At 37.9% G+C, this 25862-nt stretch overlaps 1 protein-coding gene across 6 annotated transcripts in view; it reads left to right on the top strand.

Annotated features, from left to right (window-relative positions):
• Positions 1–25862, top strand: part of KCNIP4 (potassium voltage-gated channel interacting protein 4) — a 429312-nt gene that overhangs the window by 96232 nt on the left and 307218 nt on the right. For 2 of the 6 annotated variants that reach the window (XM_005484987.4, XM_005484990.4), the window contains exon 1: positions 8916–9050. The exons of 3 other annotated variants lie outside the window; for them this stretch is intronic. In XM_005484987.4, the coding sequence (XP_005485044.2) occupies positions 8963–9050 (88 nt within the window). In that variant the 5' untranslated portion in view covers positions 8916–8962. Of the gene's footprint in view, positions 1–8915; positions 9051–25862 lie in introns of those variants that run through there. One more of the 6 variants, XM_026792158.2, reaches the window with a different exon arrangement.

The raw sequence follows: 25862 nt of genomic DNA, 5'->3' as shown, positions 1-25862 counted from the left end.
AAGCATGATTTCTGTTTGGTGACTGAAGGTCTATATTGAGGCACAGACCAGATGATATGAACAAGGAAATTTCTGCAGGGCTTAAATAGAAGTAGTATTTGTATCCACCATATAAGACCCTATAAAGTCCAAACTTTACCATAGTTCTTCTAGTGTACAGATGTTTTCTTATTCTAGTAATATTTCTTCTCCTCACAGTGAGAGATACGAGCAGGGGTATTCCTCTGTATCTTTATATTCCTGAGTATCAGTGTTGATTACATAATGTATGTGTGTATTATATCAAAATTATTATCCTTTGTACTGATCTGTAGAGTTTGGAGTCTTATTACCAGCCTTTTACTTATGTTGTTCTAGGCTTCAGAGTCAGATATTTATTTACAGGCAATCGATGAAGTTACTTTTTACTTACCTTGACCATATACAGGCTATTATCATTGTCACTGACTTATAACTTTATAGTAGCTGAGTTCCTAATCAAACTGCTTCACTTCCTTAGGCCATATACAGGTTATTGACCATATACAGGTTATTATCATTGTCACTGCCTTGTAACTTTATAGTAGCTGAGTTCCTAATCACACTGCTTCACTTCCTTAGGCTCTATAGCTGAAAAATGGTTTTGTTTATGCTTAGGGTCTTTATTTGATCACATCTTAGGGTGTTGTAGCTAGGAGATTGCAATGATTTCATACTCAGTTTCTACAGTTTCCTGAGGTCTCATGCACATGGTCCCAACTACCTGCCTTACCACTAAGTGTTCCCACCTGGGAGCCAAAAATTGTCTTCCACTGATGCCTTTGGGTCGCATGTGAGACTGAATTCCCTGGTTGCTCTGTTTTCCTGATTTTAATCTTGAAGGTTTACTTTGACTCTGCCTCGTTTCATCACTGGTTCCAAGAGACTGATTTAAAGAGGTGTGAAAAGGGCAGATGAGGGAGGTTTTGCCTGAAGCCACAGGTAGTTGTGGCCATACTTGTCAGAGAAAGGGCCCTATGGTTGCAGAAGAATATGTGGTAGAAGGTAGGGAAACAAGTTATACTAAATAGATATTGAATAAGGCCTGCAAAATCTACCCACTGTATGTAGTGTGCAACTTCAGGACCCCAACACAGACTCAGATGTTTCCTTTACAAGTCCAGCAATGCTAAATGGATGTAATACCCTGTGATTCATATCCCTGATGACCATTTCCTGCCTGAAGTACAGAGTGGGTAGCTTCTTCAGGCTGAATATGTATTATGAAGCCTAGATGAATTTCCAGTTGTCTGGAAATGATAATAAAATTATTTTCTCCTTTTTTTTTTTTTTTGCCTGTATGAATGTAAGAGTGTAGAGTAGTAAGAGTGGAGAATAGTTTAGAATGGTAGAGTTTTGAGTGCATGTAAACCTTTCTTATTACTCATGAGCAAGTAAGGAGTAGTTCAGCTCAGGTTTATCAAACCATAGGTATGATCAGATCAATTCTATGTCTATTTAAAATGGTTTTCCTCTATGTCAAAGTCAAATTTATATATACTTTGTGTGACAGCTCATCATCTGTATTATGTGGAAAGATCATCTAGGGGTACTTACTGCAATGACAACTCTTCTGGAAAATCTGGAGTAGACTGGTAACTGGTGATATTCCCTACAGAGCATTACTGAACGATTCCACAGGAATGCTGATAAAGTGTTTTTCTTCTCAATATCTGCAGGACCCTGCCAGGATGGAGAACAGACCACAGACCTAGCAGTGTGGTAATTTAACTTGCTTTCAACACTGATACTTCATATTTAATAATTAACAGAATCAAATTTTGGATGAAGGAGAACTGTTGCAAAATTGCTTCAACCAAGATGCGGGCTTTGAAGAAATGTTTGGACTTTGGTGTCTCCCTTCTGTCTTTCTCCTCCCTGAGGTAGTAGCTGCAGTATTTTCACTCAAATACATTGCAATTCATGCCAGATTAAGGATGTGAACACTTAGGGATATTTACTTTTCAATCTTAAATTTTTGAGCATTTTAAATTAGAGCATCAAGCCATAACTAGCATAAAAGGGGAAAGAAAATACTTGAAAACTATGGGATAGCCCTTGACTTAGAAGAAGAAATCTGGGTTTTGACCATTTATGGGAAATCCTAGGGACATATAAGTTGCAGCAGATAGTTTTTGAAGCTATGAAGTCGACCTTTTTAAAACTATATATATATATATATATATATTTATATATAAGTATATATCCATGCATAAGTACATCTATGCAGTGAAAACAAGCTTCCTCAGACTATATTTACTTACTGGCCTAAGCTGTAGTAGTTATTACATTTACAGAATTCTCATGGCTGATTTGGTGCAATGCTTATTCTATTGTCTTAAGAATGCTGCATACCCAGTATTGTCTGGTTTGCAGCCAATTTCTGATACTTCTCTCTTTAACAGGTTAATGTAGGTTTTGGGGTCAAAACACAACCTTTACACTACTTTTATTTTGTATGGACATGATATGGATATTTTTTAGTTATATCAAATCTTAAAGATTTATGGAACTTAGAGACTATTACAGCTATGGTTTCTGTAACAGGAAAGATGATTCCTTCTGGGTTTTTTTTTGTTCAGATTTCTCTTCCATTATGTATAGGCATAAATATGTGCAGAGTCTGATACAATTAAATGAGTTATAAGAAATTTTCTCTTTTCTGTTGGTGGCAACCCCCAACTTTCCTGTAAATAGAACTAAGATAAGAATCCTAAGCCACCAAAAAAAACCAAACAAACCAAACCACCCTCATATACTTGATATTAGTATGCCTCAATCATTTTTTTATTTGAGAATGCTCAGAAATAATCTGTTTTTAAGTTGAAAGGTACAACCATACATCCAAAACAGGATCTGTATTATAAGGAAGATAATATTTGAGTTTATTGATAACACTGCCCTGCAACTTTGCATACAGATATTCAATATATATGGAACATTAAAAGTTAGTACTCTGGCTTCTGCAGTGAGAATTTTACAGTGCATGCACAGAAGTTAATGTGCAACATGAAACCTGCATTATGCCATTTTATGTTCCAGCAGGTAAATCCCAGTCTTGTTTATTCTCCAGCACAAAGCACGGGCTGGCTGTAGGAGGTCAGGCTGGGAAGTTGCTCATGTTTGACACTGCAGCTTTTGGGAGTGATGAATATTTAATTAGGCCAGTGTGGACCGTGGGGGAGGTTGAGGCAGCTGTAGCTCCTGGTTGACTGTCTGCAGTATCATCTTAGAGGGTTGTGTGAAAATGAATCCTTGGGGTAAGCTTCAAGGACACTGAGTAGGTAAAAAAAGGCATTCTGAGAGCAGCTAGCTCAGGCAAGGTGGGAATAATAGAGACAAATGTTTTAAGTATTTCTGGTATACTGGTCAAAGATTCTGGTGGGCTAAGCCATCATGTTTTATTAGTTTACATAAATGTATTTTAAATTCAGTTTGAACCTATAGAGTCTGGGGCTATAACAGCAATGAAAATAATTTATTTTATGCAGGTATTAGCTATCAGAATAGAGCACATGTATAATTTGTTGATATTATGCAAACAGTGTGAAGTAGCAGTCATTTCTCTGTAGTCCTATTTTAAACACAGCAACAGAGCTGTTTGAAAATATTATTCTTAGCAAGCTTTCAGAAGAAATTAAAGACTAAAAACAAAAGCAGGAAGACTGTATTTCAGTAGCATAGGCCAGGATAAAGATTTCTTACTATTTTGTCTTCCACATTTAAAAACATTGCATGCAGTTTGGATAAGTACCGATTGGGCTAATAGGAAGGTTTTAATTCTGCTATGAAGAGTATAAAAAATTTAAAGATGGTAAATAAGACTATATTCATAACCAGGGACATGGGCAGTCCCCTCACTCTCTGTCCTGGGCTCTATGGAAGTTAGTGTTGCTACAAGACAGAACCAGATCATATCCACATCCCATGTAGACATACATTTTCATATGGGATGCATGGAGTAAGTTTCCTGTTCCTTGTTGTCACTATAACATTCAGGACAGACAACAAAAAACAATAACCATTTTAATCTAAGTTAATTTAGCTAGCATGTTACTGCTAATCAGTTAGGAAGGGAACATATGCCTGCATCTCTGCTTCCCAGCTCATCTTCTATCATATAACCATCTCTGGTCTGTGTTAATATCCAAGACTAAATTTGAGCAAATGACGTGGAAGAGAATTTTTGTTGCTATTCACTGGCTGTGGCTAAAAGTGGTAGCTGATATTTTCATGGACATCATGAATAATTTGGAATTACTTCTGCGGTTTCCAGTGACTTGTGTGATGAATGGCTCTCATCTTGCTGCATCCACTTGAATAATGATGGTGAACTTGGGACACCTCAGTGCACAATACTGTCAAGTCAAGAAGCATAAGTCCACAGAAGAGCTATTAAAATAAATACAGCAGAGACTGTGATTTAAGAGGACCCTTACTTTTATGACAGGCAAGGAGCAACTGAAGAGAGATCTGGTGATGGTCATCTACTTGTGGCAGCTGTTTATTATGCTCTATCGTAAACATCTTGCTGCTACCTTGTGCTCTCCCATCTGTTTGTTTCTGCCCATCTGTTATTGCTTGCCATGTGCTTTGGTTGTAAATATCACTGTTGTTTGAAATAAAAAGGTTAATAATCCCTTGATTAAAAAAAAAATCCAGTTATTGAATTCAGTATTTGCATTAAGAAAAAAAAGCTCTTACAAGCCTCAGGAGTCAACATCGAGGAAACTCTGTACAGGTTTTCTGTGCTCCTGGATAACTTCCTGTGGTTACCCTTTCTGATGAGGTTGAAGCATTTAATTGAGTTGATTTTTTTGGTAAGATTTCAATTTGCTTTTAGTCAATAGCAAGGGCTAGTTCAGGAGGAAATTTTGGTTTTTGAAGTCAGAGAATTGTGTGCAAATGAAAGAGGTTTACAAGGCAAATTGCCTGCAAGAAGCCAATCAGCTTGTGCTCTGTATATGTCACTTCAGCTTCTGCTGGAGTTTTTATTCCCAGACTAGCAAATTTATATTTGGCATGCACTGTCATCCTTATTCTATGGGTTTCTTCTCATCAAATATTTGTAATGGCTTTTATTTTTCTCTCCCTAAACTCTTATATGTGCTTTTGGCATTTGAGTCTTTGCCATTGTTACTTAATATGAGAAGAGCCACATTTAATTTCTTTTGGAATGTTTTAAGACATGCTTTTTCTATCTTTTTTATTAAATAAAATCTGTATTTAGTAACTTTTTCTCTCTCAAAACATAACTATAAAGCTAGCTAATTCACCATTTTATACCAGTCTGTTACAGTGGGCAGTTCTGAGACATGCAATGGTTTTGGGGTTTCTATTTATTTCTTTTTTGAAAGAAGAGTCATCCACATTATCCCAGCAGCCTAAGCAATCTAAAAACCATTGATTTTCTTTAATTGTTTTAGAATGTGTTTTCATGTTGCTGTTAATGTATTTCTCTTTTGGTTTTGTTTAGGTTTTTTTTTATAGTGAAATACTATTCCTACACAGGAATAAGTAAAGCAATACTGATACATACCTGCCAATAATGACCATCTCTGAAGTACAATATTGGTGTAGTTTTTTCTTTAATAGTGTTAGACTAAAGCTATATCAGTGTGTACCCTCCTCTAAGGATGGTTAGGTTGCACTTCAGTTGACAACAGGTGGGCCTGGGACATAGACCTGTGATGCTGAGACCCTAATTCAAGTTATAAAAATGCATGTGAAATTTCATCTTTGGACTGAATAGAATTTAATTTCTTACATTTTTGGTTTTGAATTGCTTTCTTGCAATTCAAATGGTGACAAAGATTTTTAAGATTTGTCTTGTAGCTTTGTGTAAAAATCCTCACAGGAAGAAAATATTTTATTATTATCAATTAATTTGCCCTCACTGCACTATAGTATGCTTTGTACATTCAGGGAAATGTTTACATTTTGCTTTTAAGCTTGACTGCAGCTGTTGACAGTCTTTTACAAAAACTGCATATGTTTCCTTCCTAGTCATTTCATTCTTGCCAAGATCTTCAAAACAAAGTAATTTCGTATTTCATGTTATTCTAGGAGCCCATGAGCTGGACTTGGTGAAATGATTTGAAAATCCAGTTTAATTTTTACTTTTACTTTTTCCTTTCATTTTTCCCCCTAATGCCTGAAAAGAACTTCTTTTATGTATGCATGTGTTTTATTCTTCCTCCATTTTACTTAAATAGTGTTTTTTCTAAGTACCTGGTTCCAAAGTCAGAATTTCTAGGAACTGATGCAGACTCTTCTGACTATAAGAGGATCTTTTTTCAGAGGGCTTTATGGATTATAAATTATTGGGGATGGACCTAGCTTGTCAATATAAAAGGTATTTTTTTTCCTCAGTGTAAAGAGACTGGCTCTGTCTGGTGACCTTAGTGTGTCCTGTCAATTAAAAATTATTAAAAAGGTACATTACCAATATAAAGAAGTTGATATTATCCAACTGTCTTTCATATTATTTTACTATATTTTTCAAAAGTACCATGGTGGTTATATTATAGTTTTCTGTTCTAACTTTCCTGCCCCCTTTTCTCTGATCTGCTCTCTAGATTTGGGGAAAAAAACCCTTTAATCTTAGTCAGTCCTTCCTGCTGACCAGAGAAATATTGGGAGACAGATTTAGATCCAATGCTATCAAAATACTGCACTGATTGTTGAAAAAAAGTCTTTATGAAACTAGTCAAAAATCTTTCATGAAATCTTCCTTAGGTAGCAATTACTGTTATTGCTGTGTTGAAAACATACAGGCTTAGGAAACAGTGTCAGACAGTTTCAGAACTGGTACAGCTTTATTGGAGGGGTTTTTTGGAGGAGAGGAAGAGCAACACATGGTGTTGGTGATTCATGCTTATAGCTTTAGAAAACCAGTATTTCAATTGTTTAGGCTTCAGTTATTTTCAGTTCCTTATTTTGAAGTAACACTGCCAGTGAAAATTCTATAAAACAATTGGTGATGTCAAAGGATTGAAAAGGTCAGGGACTCCAGCTCAGAACCATTTGCATTGGCCTCTTCAATCCTCTTCTAAAGAACAGACAGAGGCTTGTGCTTTTGGTATCTCTTCAACTCTACCAGGTATTTAAGGAGTTTTGCTTTTGGAGACCAGAGGAGTTCAGAAATTTGTAAGGCTCACTGGCATCTCCAGTACCTCAGAATGTGATGGGTTTTGTTGGAGGTTTTTGGGTTTGGGGGTTTTGTTTGTTGGTTGGTTTGTTTGTAGGTTTTTGTGGAAGGTTTTTGGGGTTTGAGGGGTGGTTTTTTTGGATGGTTTTCTTTGGTCAAACTGCATTGTGTCTTTTCAGAAAAAAAACTGTGCCAAGAAATTAGTTCCTGCTTAAGATGAGTGGCTGTAGGAAGTAGTGCAAACATGAAATACTGGAATTTGCCCACATCCTTCTCAGACTAATCCCTGTGTTGGAGTAACCTGGGGGCATCTGTGAGCTGTTTCATTTTGGTTCTTTCCATTATCTGTGTAGCTTCACTGGAAGCATAAGACAGCATGCTTGTGTTTCAGATAGCAGACACAGAAACTGTGTCATCTAACTGCAACTTAGATAATGCTTTGATGTATTGTGTCTATAATGTATTTATCTCTGCTCACTGCATAATATAGACAATAGCTTGAAGATGTGCTTTTGTGTTTATTGTAATTTTTTTAAAGGCATTCACCAAAATGTTTTATGGTCAGCGCTGTCATAAAATTAGATCAGTTGATGATTTTCTTCTGTTAAGCTTTTCCTTAATGGATTGTCTTTTCTTTTTTTAACTTTATTAGGCATTACATATTGCATCACCCTCTAATGCAATAGAGCTGTTCTCTATGAGGGAAGTACTCCAAGGGAAATGAAAACATATTCTTTCAGTTCTGTGGTCATGGATGTAGACTACAGCAGATAATTTTTATTAATAAGAAATACTTCTTAGCAAGTTGGAAAACAATGAGTTTATAATAGAATAGTAAGGAGTACAGGTAGCTTCCTGATGAGACTTGGAGACATTCTAACCACAGAACGCTAACCGTGCCAGAGCCCATTTCCCAGCTGCCGCAGGTCAGGGGGCTGGGAAGCAGGGGCAGCTCCCTGCACAGAGATACCTGCGGGGCTTCTGCTTCCTTCTTCCCGCTGTACAGGTGTGCAGTGCCCTGGCGTTTGCACCACCTTCGAGCAGACTGCGGGGCCGGGGCCGACGTGCAGAGAGAGCGCAGGTGAGGGAGCCCCGTCCGCGCACACCTCGGATACCCTCCCGCCGGTCAGGCACGGTCAGCCCCGGCCCCTCGGCCCGGGCGGGGCTCGGCTCTGCCCTCGGCGGGGCTCTGGGCTCTGCCCTCGGCGGGGCTCTGCCCTCGGCCCAGCACCGCGGGGAGGGAGCGGTGCCGTGCCCCGGCCGGCTCCCACCTGCCGGCCGGCTGCTCGCGGGAGGAGCGCAGAGCGGAGCGGCTCCGGGGGCGGTGCCGTGCCGTGCCGTGCTGTGCTGTGCCGTGCTCTGCTGCCTGCGTGGGGCGGGCACCGGCACCGCCCCGCCCGCCGGGCTGCGCGCCCGCGGAGCCACCCGCGGCCAGCGCCTGCCGCGGGTCCGGCCGCGGCGGGGGCGCCGGTGGCCGCGCCAGTGCCTGCACTGCACTGCGCCGCGCCGTGCCGTGCCGTGCCGAGCCGTGCCGTGCCGAGCCCAGCCGTGTCCTGCCCAGCCGAGCAGTGCCGCACCGCGCTGTGCCGTGGCAGCGCCCGCTGCAGGCACCGCCGGCCGCCGCGGGCTCCCTTGCGCAGCCACCCGGGGTAGATCGGCGGAGTTTGCTCGGCCGTGAGGAGGCGGCGAGGCCGTGCGAGGCTCTGGACGGCCCCAGAAGTTTGCTGGCAGAAAGTGTTCCCTGTATTGGCAAAGTCGTCAGGCTCTCCTCAGAGGAATACCCCATTGCCTAAGATGAGTGGCTGTAGGAAGCGGTGTAAGCGGGAAATAATGAAATTTGCCCAGTACCTTCTCAGGCTAATCACAGGTTCTCTTCACACAGGTAATGACTGTTTTTCTCTGTAGTCGAGTTGTTCAGCATGATAACGAGAGAATTGCCTAAGGATAATACAGAGTTGTCATTGTTTTATATTATCATTCCTTTCATCTTATAAATAATAATAAAAGAAGATCTGTGAACTACTTTGTGGCTGAGCATAATGAGAACAGAGCAGAATCTGATGTTACAGTGTTTAGACAGTCTGATATTCTCTAAGCCTTTACACACACGAACCCAAATTGGGATGTGAGTGTACATGGTTCCACCTGTCCACCTGTATGTGTTAGCAGTACTGCAGGGAAGACACATTGCTCATAAAGGATGAATCTTATGGTTTTTATTTTCACTGTTTCTTGGACTGATATTCTTGGACAAGCACACTACATTCTCTTTGTCAGAGGCTTGGTTTTGCTTATCTAAAGATGTAAATCAGCTGCAGTCTGTCAACGGGATGTTGTGGTATCTTGTAGGAAATTGTGAATAACACTTGTGCTTTGCCCTTAAGGAATTTGAAACATAGTGGTTGTCAGCTTTCCTTAGGTAATTTTTTTTCTGTAACCTTGGACAAAGTGTGCATTACCAGGGAAGGTTTCTAAGCTAGACTGAGCAGATGCTGTAGCTTTCTTATCACTTTGGAAAATATACTTTTCTCACAATTCAGCATTTTCTGTAGCTGTTCTCAACAGCTGACAAATATGATAACTTACATGATGTCATTCTGTATTTATAAAATATAATTGTGCTTCTTTCTAGACTTCAGTTACTTTTTTTTCCCTTGCAGAGTTGCAAGTCCAGCATCAGCAGATAATATCCAATTATGCTACCACGATTGTTGAGAATTAAAAGCCATTTATTTAAAGTCATCTGAAAGTTTCAGCTGGTTATTTTAATTTATTTGGTGGTGGTGTGTTGGGTATTTGTGTTTTTTGTTTTGGCACAGATGAAAAGATTTGAGAGCGAAATTGACTCTTCAGCAATAATTGGAAGAATTGATGCATGCAATTAATCAGATTTGGAATTACAATGCTGTAAAAGTCATAGCACAAACACTGACAATGCATACTTCATAGGATTCTTGTAACTTTTGGAAATCTGACACAGCTTTTTTAATAACTTTTGAGTGTCTGGTAACAGAATTTCCCTGCCTTTATTTTCTCTATCATTCCTAGTCTATCATAGTTTCTCTGTTGTGAACTGCATCAATTCACATTTTTCTGAAAACACTGGCTTCTTGCTCCTGTGGGTTGCTATGGAAATTAAATAATATATGATGCAAGAAGAGAGATGTGTTAGAAATTCATAGCAATACTCTTTTCACAAAGTCATCCGAGCTTTTCCTTTCCTATCTAGCGAATGATGCACACACTACTCTATTTTTCAGATTGACATTTGTGCTGCAACCTTTATGAGCTCACAATTCAAAACCATTTCCAAGACTTGCTGTGGGTACTGATTCATATGCCATCACTAAAATAAGTTTTTTTTTTTTTTACAAGTAAGCAGCACGTATTCAATGACAAGAAGCCAAGTGGAGTGGCCTCAGATGTGTTTCCTTAAAGGCAGGCAAGCAAGCAAGCAAAAAATCCCCACTCTTAGGAAGAGCTGAGATTCCTCTGAGGAGATTTTCAGTTTGTTTTTACTACAGGTGATGGTGTCTTACTACTCTTATTAAGTTAATAGACTTCATCATGTTCAAATGATGTGGCAAATGAGATCAGGATAATGTGATATTACCTGAAATGCCAAGGGAGGTAGAGCTCCACTGTTAAGCTCTTGCATAGCCCAGTCCTACTCAGTAACCTCAACTGTTGCAAACCAGTTGCTCTTCAGCCTAAGAATCTAATGCATAATTTATTCTGTTGATAATTAATGAAGATGAATGAGAAAGCCTTGTTGAAAGTGTTAGAAAGTTATACTTTGTATATTAAAGATACTGCTGTTTCTATCTTGAGCATTCAAAAATTTAGGATAGGTATCAGAAAGAAGGTGTGCTTATTTAACTTCTTAGAAGCAGGCAATCTCCTCACCTAAGGGGCCAATTAGTTTCAAAGTGTAAGTGTTTACTAAGAACCACAATGGTAAATGTAATTTAAATTATATGTTGATGGCTTCTAGTTTCTTTTTCAGGTGTTCTTTAATAATTAAATTATACTGAATAGTTTGGAACTACACTTTCTTGAAAATACTTGCACTGAGTCTAATCCATCCCTTCTTCCTGTATGGGTAGGCATCTTGAATATATACTTCCTCTACACATTTGTACAAGCTGTGCTGCAGCTGGTGTGATTACATTGATCAGAAAACAAAACAAAGTAGTATTGGAGGGAGACTGGGTTTACCGGCTAAGGGGCCTGGCTAAGGAGTCACTGTTGATTACTGGTTCTATAGCTCGTGTTTGATAACCTTTTATAGCACTACAGACGTGTTCTGTGTTGAATCTAAATGTTTAAAATAAAAATGGTCTCATATAGCTGTCTGTAATAATACATAAGCATGGACTTGTATTTCATAGTCCACTCAGCTGGAACCAATATTAATGAAACTACCCCCTTGCTTGAAGGTAAATGCTGTATAAATCTTTACAATGGGTTTTAAGTGGCACTCTCTGCATGAATACATCCAGATCTCTCTCAGATTTTTTTTTTTACAGCAAGTCACTTTGATTGATAGCAAAATGTCGTGAAAAGAAATAGTCTTTGTTTACAAAGTTTTCAATTTCCCGTGCTATCTGTTATATAGTAAGTTGATGTGTTTCCACAAGTTGAAGATGGCTTTGAAGATGGCAAACCAAATATCATACCAATCCCTACTTTGCTGCCTCCCACCTCTTGACTTGCAAGCACCTGGTCTTTGGAACACTGTCATAAAGTCTTGGCACTGCTCTTGAGAATGTTTTAGTTTTTGGATGCAACATGGATTTGTATATTATAAATAACAAAATTAATAATTTTTAGATCAAGAAGTAGGTCACATTGTTTTAAAATGGAGGAAAAGTGATTCCAGAGCAATGGCTATGAAATTTTTCTTAACCGTCACAACTGATGAAAGATTAAAGAGATGATAGTACCAAAACCATCATTGAATTCAGGTGGTAGATTTTCACAATTACATCCCTTTCAGGCATGTTCTTATTAAATGTCTGATATGACCTATAGGAGGCCAGGTTTTACAGGACAGGTTCAAATTCCCAGTTAGCATATATGTCTGCAGGGAATGAAGCAGAGAACAACCCTGGCTGTGAAATTATACTCTCTCCAACAAACTGAAGTTATCTCACTCTTCTAGGCTTTGGTAGATTAGGTTAGGGACTGATGTGGGGGTTTTTGACTTCTTTAGATTTTTCTGGAGATTTTGTTTGTTTCTTTGTTTTTGAATTTCCAGGTTGATGAAATTGGTGTAAAGTAAAATTTATCAAAAGCTTCATATTTTCTATAGGTAAAAAAAAGCAAACTGATTAGTGAATGCAGGTTGTACTTTCTGATGGCATGTTCTTTGATAAAACAGATTTCCAGAGGTAGTCTCTAGTCCTTCATTTTGCCTTTTTTTGCACAGAAATGTTTTCTGGCCTACAGCCAACAGGAATATATCATCTGAGCATAGCTCTGAAGCTGTGGGAGGCCTCACAACTGTGCTCCTCTGTCTGTCCTATTTCATGTGCTTATCACTGCCAAAAGTCTGAGAGTGTTTAGGACAGTAGATTATTCTGAATTCCTTCTCGGGCTATTCCTTGGTAAATCCAAGAGGAATCACCTTTTTTGAATGCTGGTCCCTTGACTTCTGTGGTGCATAATATGAGAAGTAGAATAAATTAAAAGACAAAAATAATGCAAAATATCAAAATAATCTTAAAAAATATGAGACAAAGAGAGCAGATAAAAAGACTGTTCCCCTTTTTATGCAAACAGGATATAACATAAAATTATTTTAAAAGTACCTTTTATCTTGAAGATGTTATGGAAAACCTAAAATGTCAACATCCATAGGAAAACAGGTTGAATGTGTTTCCAAATGCCTTTTTTATTGCTGAAATATTTCTTTTTTCTTTTTTTTTGTAATACCAAATCAGTATTATTCATGAACCTAATTAGTCTTTTTCATTTATTTTTAATAGGAAAGAATTCCAGATTCAAGATCGGAATCTCTTGGCTGTTGCCAATGAGGTAGTTTGAACCTCTGGGCTTTCAGAAACTTTTCCTATACAGAGGTGCAGTGTTCTCTCTATAGATAATTTCACAAGTTCCAATGTGCAAGAGTGAAATATTTGCCAGATCCTGTTTTGGAAAAGGAGTCTCATTAATTTAAAATAAACTACTCCAGATTTCACTTGAAATTCTGCATTGTACTTTATGCTTGTTCATTTTTCTGATTAGGACTGGCAACTTTTGCAGGTGCTGTCTTGGTATTCATCTCCCTCTGAGAGAAATTCCTTCAGTGGAAGGGTGTGGTGGATACAAAATGGGATATCCCACTGGTTACAGTGGGATTTCAAGTAGGTTTCATTCACTACCTGACAGAGTTGTTTGAGTATAAAATATCAGACTTTGAAAGAAAATACCTGGAAAAATACCATCCAACCAACCAAAATTTTGTTGTTGTCATTGTTAGCTCTTGTTAAATATATTAAAGGTGAATTTTGCCCGAGTCCTCCTGTAATGTTTCTCGGATTTTTCATTTATTGCATTGTTGAGTACCTGGCTTTTGAAATCACTTTTATATTATGCTATTCCTCTATGTATTATCCCTCCAATAGGCATTTTATTTGGAATAGGCTGTAGTACACACAGTGCTCTGAGACAAAAGACCAAGATGTATTGAGTTTAGTTGCAGGCAATGTGAAATATATTTTGGGAAAAGCTGAGAATGCCTTAATGTACTTGAAATGTGTTCTGCTTCAAATTGGAAAAAATTAAAATATCTGTTTTTTTCCCTCAAAAAATCAATCCTGCCTATATGCCTCTCATGGGCTGCAGATTTACTGTGAACTTTCAGCAATTTTGTAGAAAATTTCTCAGATTTCAAATAGTATAATTTACTACAAAATGTGTTATAATAAATTACATTTAAGCACTCAAAAATTATAAATTTTTCCCTCGTCAGAAATGGGTCCACATTGACTGCCTTTGCTCTTCCTGATTTGCAATTCAGTGTTGTGCAAAATGTTTCAGCTTCAAGTTCTATAATCCTGCATATTTGAGATAGACTGAACTTCACAGATGCATGAAGCAGTAGTGGATTCCTTGAAGTGGGGCATCTAAAGGCAATGCCCTTATCTTTAAACATATTCTCCTGAATATTTTTAAATATTTGACTCAAATGTCCCATGTTTTTCAGACATTAACATCATATAACCTATTTAAAGAAGATTTTTTCCCAGATCGTTCCAAAAGAGCCCTCACTGATGTTTTAAGGCTTCTTATGGTGTGTTAATTGGAAAAGGACCAAGTTAGCATTATGCATACAATTTCTGTTGAAAAAATTGAGGTTTTACTCTCTCATTCCATGTCTGAATCTTAATTAAAATGAAAGATACAGTTCATCTTCTCTTGCAAATTACACATTGGAAAGCATCCTGTAGTCATCATTAATGGTCTCCCCTTTGGAAGTTCTACTTTCTGTACTGTTCTTGTAAGAGTCCAAACTACCAATATCATTTATAAATATAGTATTAAAAATTCATCTGTACATAAGGCACAGCCCTTGATAATATGCTTAAAACTACTTTTAAAGGAACTTTTAAAAAGTTACCAAATCCTGCAGACAAAATGTTGGGAAATGGCAGCATTTGGACTGTCTCAGCCCTGTGCAATATAATATAGTTCTTACTGTGTGTGCACTTTTCATTTAACCGTTGCACAGGGTAGCTTGGAGTATAGAAGCAGCAAGGAGAAAGATGTATTTTGATTAGAAGTTTGGGTGCAAACTGAAATAAATGCAGTCTTGGAATGCACAGACTGGTTTTTTAGTTGTTATGTTTTTGTTCCTTTTATAAGGACTTTCTACTGCAGACAGACATTGCACAATGATTTTCAAAGACACTAAAATGACAGGTAAAATTCAGTGTGAGGTAAAATGAAGTAGTACATGCTGGACAAAATGAGCTTTATGTCTGAATGGATGGGCAGTGAGCTTACTGCTGGCCAGGAATGAAACCCTGAAAAACAGGGGCTGAAAAACCTGTGAAATTCCTTACTAAAGGGTGTTGTTAGTGCAAAAAGTTCTGCATGAGTCCAGAGGGACCAGCTGGGTAAAGAGCTGGAAAATAAACCTGTTGGGAGACTCTGTCTGGATTAAACATGTAAGAATTTCCCTGAGATGAAAGTAGTCCATGGCTATGAAAGTGTTAGGGGAAAATGTTCTAAGTGCTTTTTCTCTTTCTTATTTTCACTGGCCATACACTGACAGCTGTTGGTGAAGACAGGATATTGAGCTAGATGGATCCTTAGTTTAAACCAATACGGTAGTTCCTCTGTTTTTATCTTGCTAACCTGCATTCAAAAAAGGTAATTCCTGGATTTACCATGGAGCAGCCCTTGAAAGAGTACAGAATAATCTGCTGTCCTGAACAGTCTCAGACTTCTGGCAGTGATAGGCACATGAAATAGGACAGGCAGACCTCCTACAGTTGGAGGTCTCCCACACCTGTGCTCAGATGATATATTCCTCTTGGCAGTAGGCCAGGAAACATTTCTGTGAAAAAAAAACCCAAAAAAGCAAAATGAAGGACTAGAGACTACCTGTGGTTATCTGTTTTATCCAAGAACATGCCATCAGAAAGCACAACCTGCATTTACTAATTGGGTAGGGTTTTTTTATTGCCTAAGAAGAATATGAAGCCTTTGATAAATGCTACTTTGCACCAGTTTCATCAGTCTTGAGATTTAAAAACAAACAAAAACCCAATCACAAAAGTCAAAATAAACTTTTCCGGGGTTAGGATGTTTTCACTAATTCAATCAGCAGCTGTAATCCTGCCTCTTTTTGCTCTCAACTAAGTGATTTCACCTGAGCACCTTCCTGCAACTGCTGGAAGTTTAAAGCAGATCGTTTAAATGGAGTTACAAACTGAATATTAAGTCAAATGAAATAGTTTTTCAGACAGTGTTTTTACAGATTACTAATAAAAATTACTTCATTTTTTTTTTTTTAATATCTCGTATTTGCTAGGCTTCACATATGGAGTAGCCTGAGGATAAGTTCTATGAACTAGTCCATAGGAAAGTGTGTGTGGAGATACTTTTTTTTTCCCCTGTAGCATTAAATACCCTGAAAAGGGATAGGAACTGTAATGATGTGAATAAAAATGAGTATCACCCCAAAGCATGGGCTGTCTATGGAAGATGGGTGCATCCTATCAGTAGCAGTGTCAATTGCTGATCATTCTAATGGAGGTTTTCAAACCCCAGTATTTTTGGACCTGTTTCTTAGTTTTATCCGTGGCAGTTAAGGGAGAGATGCAAGGTGGGAATAAAAATGAGAAACCATGTCAATCTAATTCACCCAAATAGGATAATGTATATATGTACATTTAGTAACTTTGAGTAATAATGTGTATTTTAACTTTTAGTTTCATGCATGTCCCCATCTTCCGAACTGGGATAACCACATGTTCATACTTAACAGTCTGCAAGGGCTATCTTAAGTCTGAGCCTGTATTAGCAGAAAATATTTTCTTCATATGTTTAATATTTGAATTCTGTACGGACATTAGATATAGACAATGGCCCGTTCAATACCACGTTTGGATATGAAGTTAAATGGCCAAGCTGGAAAATAGCAGTGGTATGCTGGCTTGGAAATACATGGGCACTGAGCTCCCTGCTAACAGCACTTCAGTCTGTAACTGGTAATTCTGTGTGACTGGCTCTGTTACAGCCAAGCAGAAACAGTAAAACTGATAAAACTTAATGCTGCTGTGTGGCTGGTGAATGCCAATCCTATGTCCCATTGCACTGGCAGTCACCTGCTCATGGGCAACAACACAGTGACCCTGGTTGTCACATCACCACTGTTCTCTTTCCTAGTGTGGTGTGATGGTCTTTACTTGCTTTACTGTGTTTTCAGACCAAATTAATTTGTAACATTTATATTTTCTGTGTATAATCCAGTTGATTGGAATTCTCCTTATAGATTTTTATGTGTCTCTGGACTGGATATTGACTCATGTGAACTCTTCACTTGCCTCCTGTCTCTTCATGATGACAGCCTGTCATAGAAGACAATGCAATTCACTCCAATACCTCTTTCATTTCCAAAACTGAAATACTGACTTTTGAAGTAATTTAAAATAAAAAAAACAAATGTAAAGCTGTCTGAAATTAAACTCCTGAAATTTTCACTGCAAAAAGCTGCCAAGCTTGGATCAATTATTTTTTAAAATATGAACTAAGATTTTACCTTTTTATTCTATTTTTTAAGTGCAAATGTATGTCTTTGTATTTTTAACTGAAATTTGTATCATGGTGCAAATATGTATACACTTGGACCAAGGGGGTTTACTCCCCTGAAATGCATCAAAAAATTAAAAACTATTTTATGTTGTAAACTTCCTTTTTAAAGCTACAGCAGGTAGTGTAGGGGGTCCTGCTTATGAGGGTTTCTGCTAATATTGAACATTTTGAACATACAACATATATTTATTGTTATTAGATTCCTGCAGTATTGAACTCTAACTTGTCTTAATTCTGCATTTGAAGTTCTATTCCAAATAATATAGATGCCATAGTTTTATAAATTAAGTTTGTCATTACTGTTTCTTCAGAATACATAAACTTAAAGTAAGCACATACAATACTGTATATGCTTATGGTGTGTGTGTGTGTCAAATAGGCTCTTTAGCTTTTAAAACTGGTAAAAATTGGATTTACCTTCTTGAGCTTTTTATGGAGTCCCCATCTAGGCAGTGTGATTAATTTTAAATATAAAATAAAAGTGTTCAGGATGCAGAGGAAAAAAGTCTGTTTTCATCAAGAGCCATACTCCATTAGTTTAAGAAATTGAATAAATATGAAAAGAGGTACTAGATTTTGTGCCTGTTAGTCTGGTTTTTGTCAGCAGATTTGTAATTTTTTAAATACCCCTTATGTGACATGAGAATAAAGTCAACATTTAGAATTTGTGCAGTGCAGACCTTTCTGACAGCTATTGTAAACATCATTTAATTTCAGGGAAGAAAGTGGCAGTTGATCATTTATATTTGATTTATAGTAACACTTGTAAAGGTCAGCAGAAAATAGGTTCCTTAGTCAACTCTAAAAATAGGAATTAGGCTCTTTTGTCATTTACTTCTCAAAAGTTTGTCCATAGATTATTTAATCTAATCACTACATTTCATTACGTTAGTTGAAGAATTTCTTTAAGAATCCCAAGTCAGGTTTTTCCCCTCATATATTTTCCTTGGGACAAGGGCATGATTTAATTTTCGGGCTCTGGTTTTTCAGCATTTAAAAACTGAGAGCTGCTGATCAAATGGGGTGCTGACACACACAGATGCTTCCAGCTTGGGGCCAAAAAATTTGGGTTAATTTCTAATCAATTAGATTACACATAGTATGGGTACATACACCTAGGACAATCAATTATTGATTATTTAGATTATCTTGGATTATGTACAAATTATGATTTTTAACTTTATAAAAATATATGTTTAAAATTTATAAGTACACCCAGTTTTAAATAAATCCCTCTTCTCTACAATGTTAGTTTTCAATTGCAAGTTTAAATGTGCTCATATCAGCATCTCTCAGGTACAATCAGTACCTTTACCATCTAATTCACTATCAGTGATGCCTATAGAATCCACAACAGTAAACAGTAAAATCTGCAGAGCCTTCTGTAGAAAATGCATCTGAAATTGCTTCTTTACTGTCAATGTGAGGCTAATGATTATATATATTTAGTCAATTTCCCCAAATTATCATGTGTTTGTTCCCAGACAAACAAATATTAAGCAACAATGATAAGCTGCTTTTGAATTGCTGTACTGCAGCCTAACACAAGTTTTGAAAGCTGCTTCCATTACTGCTTCAGAAAAGGAGCTAAAGCATAAGAGAAATGTAAGGAATTGTCTTCATGTGAAGATTTAATTGAAAGTAGGTAAAACTGTTACATTGCAGAAAAATCAGAACTGAAGTGACCTCATTTTAATTTAGCATAAATCATTTCTCAAGGAAATGAAACCAAATTCTATTTTAATTCTGAATGAGTGAGTCTCAGCAGTGACTGAATTAATCTTAACTATTCCACCTTACTGATAATTAATAATTAACTTCCCTGAGTAGCCTATGTGTACAGCTCCTCAGGATTCCTGAAAAGGCATAAGGGCTTTTTACTGAGGACAAGAAAATTTTTAATTTATTCAATCAGCTAATAACTTTAAAAATGTAACTGAATGAAGAAAATTAGATGCAACCTAATTTCAAGAGAACAGAAAATATAAAATAAGAATGTAAGGAGAGTTAGGGCTGAGGGTAAGGAGAGAGAATGGAGGAGAAAGAAGAGCACAAGTGACACTAGTAAATAAAAATGTACATTTATGCACAGCCTCTGATATCTCTATGTTATTGTGCATCAGATTCATCTTTGGTGTAAAGCTGCAGGCAAATCTGTACCAATGAAGAGTCTGATCTGAGAGAAATGTTTAGTGGACACCATGATGTCATGTCTTCACTCTCAGCCCTCTGAACCTCTAGTGTTGAAGGCAAAATTTTTACATTGTAGAAATATTAATTCCTTCAAAATTGGGCTGACTTTTCAGTCCAGTGAGTTAGAGCAGTGACTGAAATGCATGTTGGGGAAGACAGAGGTGATGGTGGATGACAGTCACTACTCACTTTCAGTTTGATGTATCTGTTACCCTGACTGCTGGTTTTGGAAGTTTCATTGCTATTCAGGCGCTCTCCCTCTTGTCACACACAGGTGAATTTAAGTGCTGCAACATCCCCTGTGTTCACATTCACAATGCTCTGAAACGTTAATGCTGACTGGCAGGTGGGAATAGGAACAGCAGGGCATTCCTGCCCCATGAAGACTTACCAGATGAAGTGCTTGAAGCTCCTCAAATAACTGCTGTAGTCTATTGTGAGAAACTAATTGGATTGTATGTATTGCTTACAGGAAGTTCTGGACTGATCTATTAAATTACCTACCTGTTGTCTGTATAGTATCGTACTGTGACAGTAATTGAAATGTCATCCTGTTGAGACAGTGTAGGACTAAGGCCAGTCCTTCCATGAGTAGTCTGCTGAGGTGTTTTCATCAATCAAGCTGTACCATACAGTAAAAAGGTTTCCTTTTTCATCAAGGAGGAAACTACCCTTCAAAAAGCAATAGAATTCTTGTAAATATCCTGGAGTGGGTCCGGCTGAGGGTGACAAGGATGATTAGGGGAGTGGAGCATCTCTCTTACGAGGGATGACTGGGACTACTGGGCCTGTGCAGCCTCAAGAAGAGACAATTGAGAGGGGACCTCATCAATGTCTGTAAGGGAGGGTGGCAGGAGCATGGGGCCAGGCTCTGCTCAGTGGTGCCAAGAAATAGGACAAGAGGCAATGGGCAGAAGCTGATGCCCAGGAAATTCCATCTGAATACGAGGAAGGGCGTACTGTGTATGTCACTGCACATGAAACAGGTTTCCCACAGAGGTTGTGGGGTCTCCCTCACTGGAGATAGTCAGCTGTCTGACCACAGCCCTGTGCCATGTGCTCTGGGATGGCCCTGCTTGTGCAGGAGGTTGGACCAGATGGCCCCCTATGGTCCCTCCCAACCTGATCCATTCTGTGATCCACCTTAACAGCCTAAATGGACAGTTTGCTGTGTGTGTCCCCCCATTTACAAAATTATTAGTAGTACTCTTATATCCTATCTTACCAGGTAGAGTTCATCAGTAAAGAAAGCCATGTAATGATAGAAAATGGAGTGTTTACACTTTTCAGTGATTTTATGTTGACTGTTTACTTTTAGCTGTATTGCTGCTGATCAAAGTCAGAAAAATTTAGATTTGAGATTTTCTTTCTACTACAGCTTACTTGTAAGATAAACATATCCTGTGGCATTGTATGTATGACTGTATGAACAACAACAACAAATTTTTACAGTACTGTTCTTTCCAAACAGTACAACATTTTAGTTTATATTTTGTACTACTACTTTTTCTTTTTTTTTTCCAGATTTAGTTAATCTGCATCAAATACCAGATCTGTATTGCACCACAACTACTTAAGAGGTACCACCAAAGTGTATACCTGGGGATGAAGCATTCCACACTTAAATAGACTCAGTACTGTTACTACATCTGTACCTTACCTGGGGGTGCATTGGCTTTAAAATCTGACAGGGCAAAGGGTGAGAGGCAGAAATGGTTGCACCACAGTGAATTGCAAAAATGAACTAAACATCATGGTGTGCCTGTGGATCTGGGAGCTGTGAAGGGGAATGTGCAATGCTGGAGCTTTAACCAGCTAGGCCGTGGAGGAGCAGAATTTGAAGGAAGAAGCCTTCAAACACATATAATTGTGTCTAGAGGGCACTGGGAAGGTAGTGGAAATACCCTGTTTCATGTTTCTGCCCATTTACAGGTTGAAGCAGTGTGGAAGATCCTCACTGCACTTACAGCTCCCTGCAGATTGAATATGGCATAGGAAGCAATACTGAAGGTCAGTAGTTAGAGGATGAGGAGGGCTCAGCTTAGATTTTTCCAAATTATCTATGCATTTAAACATCACTTATTTTGTCTCCTTACAGGATATGTTTGTACTCACAAAACTGATACTATATACTAAAATTTCAATTTGTTTTAAATAATTTTTTAATAATAGTCTTGAAAATAAATATTTTTCTTCACAGTGGCACGTATATATATACCTTTGCTTTTACTACTTTCTGTTAAGTCTAGGAAATTCAAGTCTTTTAGTACTCAAAAATGTACAGTCCCTCTACGATAACCAGTTCTGTATGGTTGCTCTTCAGTTCTTTTTCATACTTCTGTAATAATTCAGAACATTTTGTTTGCTTTTTTACAGACCTGCTGCTAAGCTTATGTTTTCTTAGACCTATGAATTACAAGAGTATGTTTCCATTTTTATTACTTCTAGTTTGTCTTGATTCACCACCCTGTGGTGTGAGGTAAAGTTGGTTTTCCTACCTGCCATGTATTGGTGCTTTGTTTCATCTGCCTGCTGTCTTTGCTCACTTCATCCATGGTCACTCATTTCTGTGTGGTCCTTCTGCAGTCCTTCCACTGATGCTTCACTGAATATCACCAGTGGATTTTTCTACCTTCATTATTCATCCTGTGTTTATGGACACTTATGAATATGCTGAACATTTGGAGCTTTGGCATTTGCCTTTTAGGGACTCCTTCACTGTAACTTTCCTCTGATGTGATGTCACTGCCTGTAACTACTGCATTTCCTGCCTTTGTCCTTGTTTCTGTTTTTAAATGTGTCATTAAAGACTGGCAGACTCCTAAAAGGAGTGCATCCAAATCAAGTGGTCATACACATCCTGAAAGGGAATCGATGCATGAGACCTGCCTCAAAAGATCAGTGATCTCCTTACAACTAGTCCACAGCGTGCCACTCATTTGTTTAAAAGAATTGAAAACTCTTGGCGTTTTTTGACCTTTTCTCTTTGCTTTCTACTAGAATAACAAGGTATTAAAACACATTGCTAGTGCAGAGTGCATCTATGTAAGCCACCGTGAATTTCTTCTAAACAGTACAAGAGGAATGACTCTCTTGCTCCAGTGCTTTGTGAGACTCAGTAATGCCTTTGAAGAGATTCTTCTATGGATGCTACTGGCAATCATTGAGATCTGTCATTCTAAAACAGCACCATGGTGACTAGATAGAAACTGATTTGAGACTTTTGTTTCACCACCAATTCCCTGTCAAGGACAAGCTGGTTCAGCTCGTGGGTAAGTACCATGGGACCTTGGTGCCTACATTCTGCTGAAGTCCAAGAAAACTGGATAAAACTGCTGCCTGTGCTTTGATCCTTTCCAGTCCTGGGGCAGAAGTCATTCTGGTACAATTAAGTAGCTTGGTATCTGTCTTATGATGTAGGATTAAAGACTTAGCATTCCAGCAGTGGATTCCTGAAAAGTCCAATCAAGAAAATACGTCAAAGGCATACAAATGCATAAGTGCAGTAGCACATGACTCAATACACAGCAAAGTTGCCAGGACAACTCTCTTTCAGAAGTGAGTGATAAGCTGCTTTAATATAATTCTACAGCAGTCATACCCTTTCCTCATCCCAGCCAGAGGCTGGAATACCTTTCTCAGAAGGTCACCTTCCACATAGATTCTTTTTACAACCCAATTTGTTAACCTCTTCTCTCAGGCAGTCTGTTGCACAGTATCCTGTCTCCTAGTGACACAAAAAACCCCCTACTGGGGCTACTAAAAATTCATCATGTGTAATTTGTTGTAGATTTTTTTTCCTTGCTGCCTCCCCAGACTGAGAGCAGTAGCTGTTGGAAATTGAGTGCTTAAATTACATGGCAAACTATGATAAATTTTCAGGCATAGAACTGTACCAACTGCCAAACTAAACTACTCATTTTCATTTCAGTTGGTCGTAAAAATGCAATCAAACATCCTGAATCCCAGATGGAAGTTTATAAAATTTAATTTGTTTCACTCTGTACAATTTAAAAAAAAAAAGTGTGTTCTAGAAGTCGTGATTTTTTTTAAGAACCCATTGCATTTAGGTCATTGATTTTAATAGATAATTTTTACTCTACTTAGTATTTTTCTTTTAAAATTGGATTTTAAGCAATTTCATTATGCATCAAAATTTGAAAAATAATTTTGAAAATAATAAATGGGTGAAGAATTCTGCCCATCCCTTAAGAGTTTAAGAAGTCAGCTATAGAAATTGCAGTAAACTAGGGGCTGGTTTTGGTGCCTGTGGATTTTTGGTTTTGTGTTCTATTTGTTTGTAGTTTTGTTTGCTTGCTTGTTTTTATTTTACAGTGCTGCTGACAAGAGGGCATCCACCTCTCACGCTGATGCCCACGAGTGCCCCTTTGGTTTCCAGTTGGTCACAGCTGTACTTCATGCTGCTGAGCTGTTGTAGTGCAGGCTGGGCTTCCAGAAGGCAAAGGTCCTTTGTCACTGTAGATAGAGTGGAAAAGTTGAAGTGCGTGGCCCTGAACTCAAAATCTGCATTCTGGTGTTTCCATATCTATAGAAATGCAATGCTGAACTGCAGTGCGAAAAAAGTTCTGGGAAATGTCCCATGAAGACCCTTTTATATTCCCCTCTTTTTTTTATTTCTTGGTCTTCTTAAGAACATGTGATTTTGGCTCTGGTTTCTGCTTTTTTTCTTTTTTTTTTTTCTTTTTCTATGTCAAGGTATGGAGTGATGCTAAAATAACAGTTTGTTCCTGCTTGATGTTAAAATAACAGTCTGTTCCTGCTCTCAAACACATAATTAGCAGACAGCAGGGAAGAGAATTATTTTCAGAACCCAAAGAGCAGGTCCCCAAATGGATGTCAATTACTGATACACAAAGTATGTAAGCTGTCAAAACTGGTGACTGGTTTTTTTGTTTGATATCTCCTATGATGTATAGTTAGGGTTTTCTCCTGGAAACTCAGTTTCTTTATGTTATAGAAAAAAAGGACTTCAATTATAGGAAATGGTATAAATAATTTTTCATTTTTTTCCTCAACTTGCTGAATTAAAAGTTCGTTTTTTTGTGCTAATTTATTTCAGCATTCATTAGGTAAATCTGTATTTGGAGAAAGTTTGGGGGGATTTAGTGAAGTTCATACTAGGAAAAAATGCTAGGAATGTATTTAAGCATACTTAAAATACTGCTTTAGAAATGTCTCCAGCATGCTATAGGCCATGGAAGTAGTTGTGTATTTGCTGATAGGAAACCTCAGGCATGGGATTTCTTTAATTATCTCATTAATATTCCAAACACTTTATTAAGGTTTTATTCCTAAATATATATATATAATGCTCTTGTGTAATACTGCTCTAAGTCAGTACAAGGAGAAAAATTGGATGCAGATTTCCCTGTACTCTATTGCAATGGTTTTGTAGTATACATTTAATTTCCACAGGTGCTGTATAGTGATATCTATACCCTCAAAAGAAGACCTACAGCCCCTGGCTTCTACTCACTTAAGAAATAAAACCAAACTAAGAATTCTGAAAAAGATTTGCTAAACAACTTTCTGAGAAAAGTTACAAAGTATATCCAACAAACAAGTCTTAAGGAAAGGCTTCAAAGGTTTCCAAGCAGAATGTTTTCAGAATGTCCTTGAAGGACTCTGCTGAGATACTGTATAAAGATATTAATCTACTTTCACCCCAGAAGTGTCTTTTCTTAAAGAGACTGTTCAGTTTCCATCTAGCGTGTTTGTTTGTTTTTATGTTTAAATAGAGATGAAGGATTCAGTCCTTCACTGTTCTGGCCTTTGCCTCTGGGTGAAGTTCAGCAGCTCTCTGCCATCATCTTTCAAGAGCTCTTTTACCTTACAAGCTCTTCACATTACCTACCCTTTAATTCTCTTGCCCCTGCAATGCAGGCAGTTACTTGATGGAATAAAAGGTTTACTTTGCTTTGTAGTACAGCATTGGCTTTATCTTTCCAGTTTGTAATTGGTCATACATTAAATTCTCCTATTCCTTAGCCAGTGCCTGCAAATCATTTTAATTTCCTGACCCTTTACTGCTTTCCTCTTGCTCCTTTAGGCTTGTAAACTCGGACCATTTAAATATCACATTTGCTTTCATGTTTTTATCACAAGGAACAGTGATTAATAGTCCAGACTGGAACAACAATCATGCAGTGACCCT

The sequence above is a fragment of the Zonotrichia albicollis genome, chromosome 5, assembly GCF_047830755.1.
Source record: "Zonotrichia albicollis isolate bZonAlb1 chromosome 5, bZonAlb1.hap1, whole genome shotgun sequence".
Classification (NCBI taxonomy): Eukaryota; Metazoa; Chordata; class Aves; order Passeriformes; family Passerellidae; genus Zonotrichia; species Zonotrichia albicollis.
The sequence above is the reverse complement of the archived record's forward strand: the minus strand, read 5'-3'. Positions and strand labels throughout refer to the sequence as shown.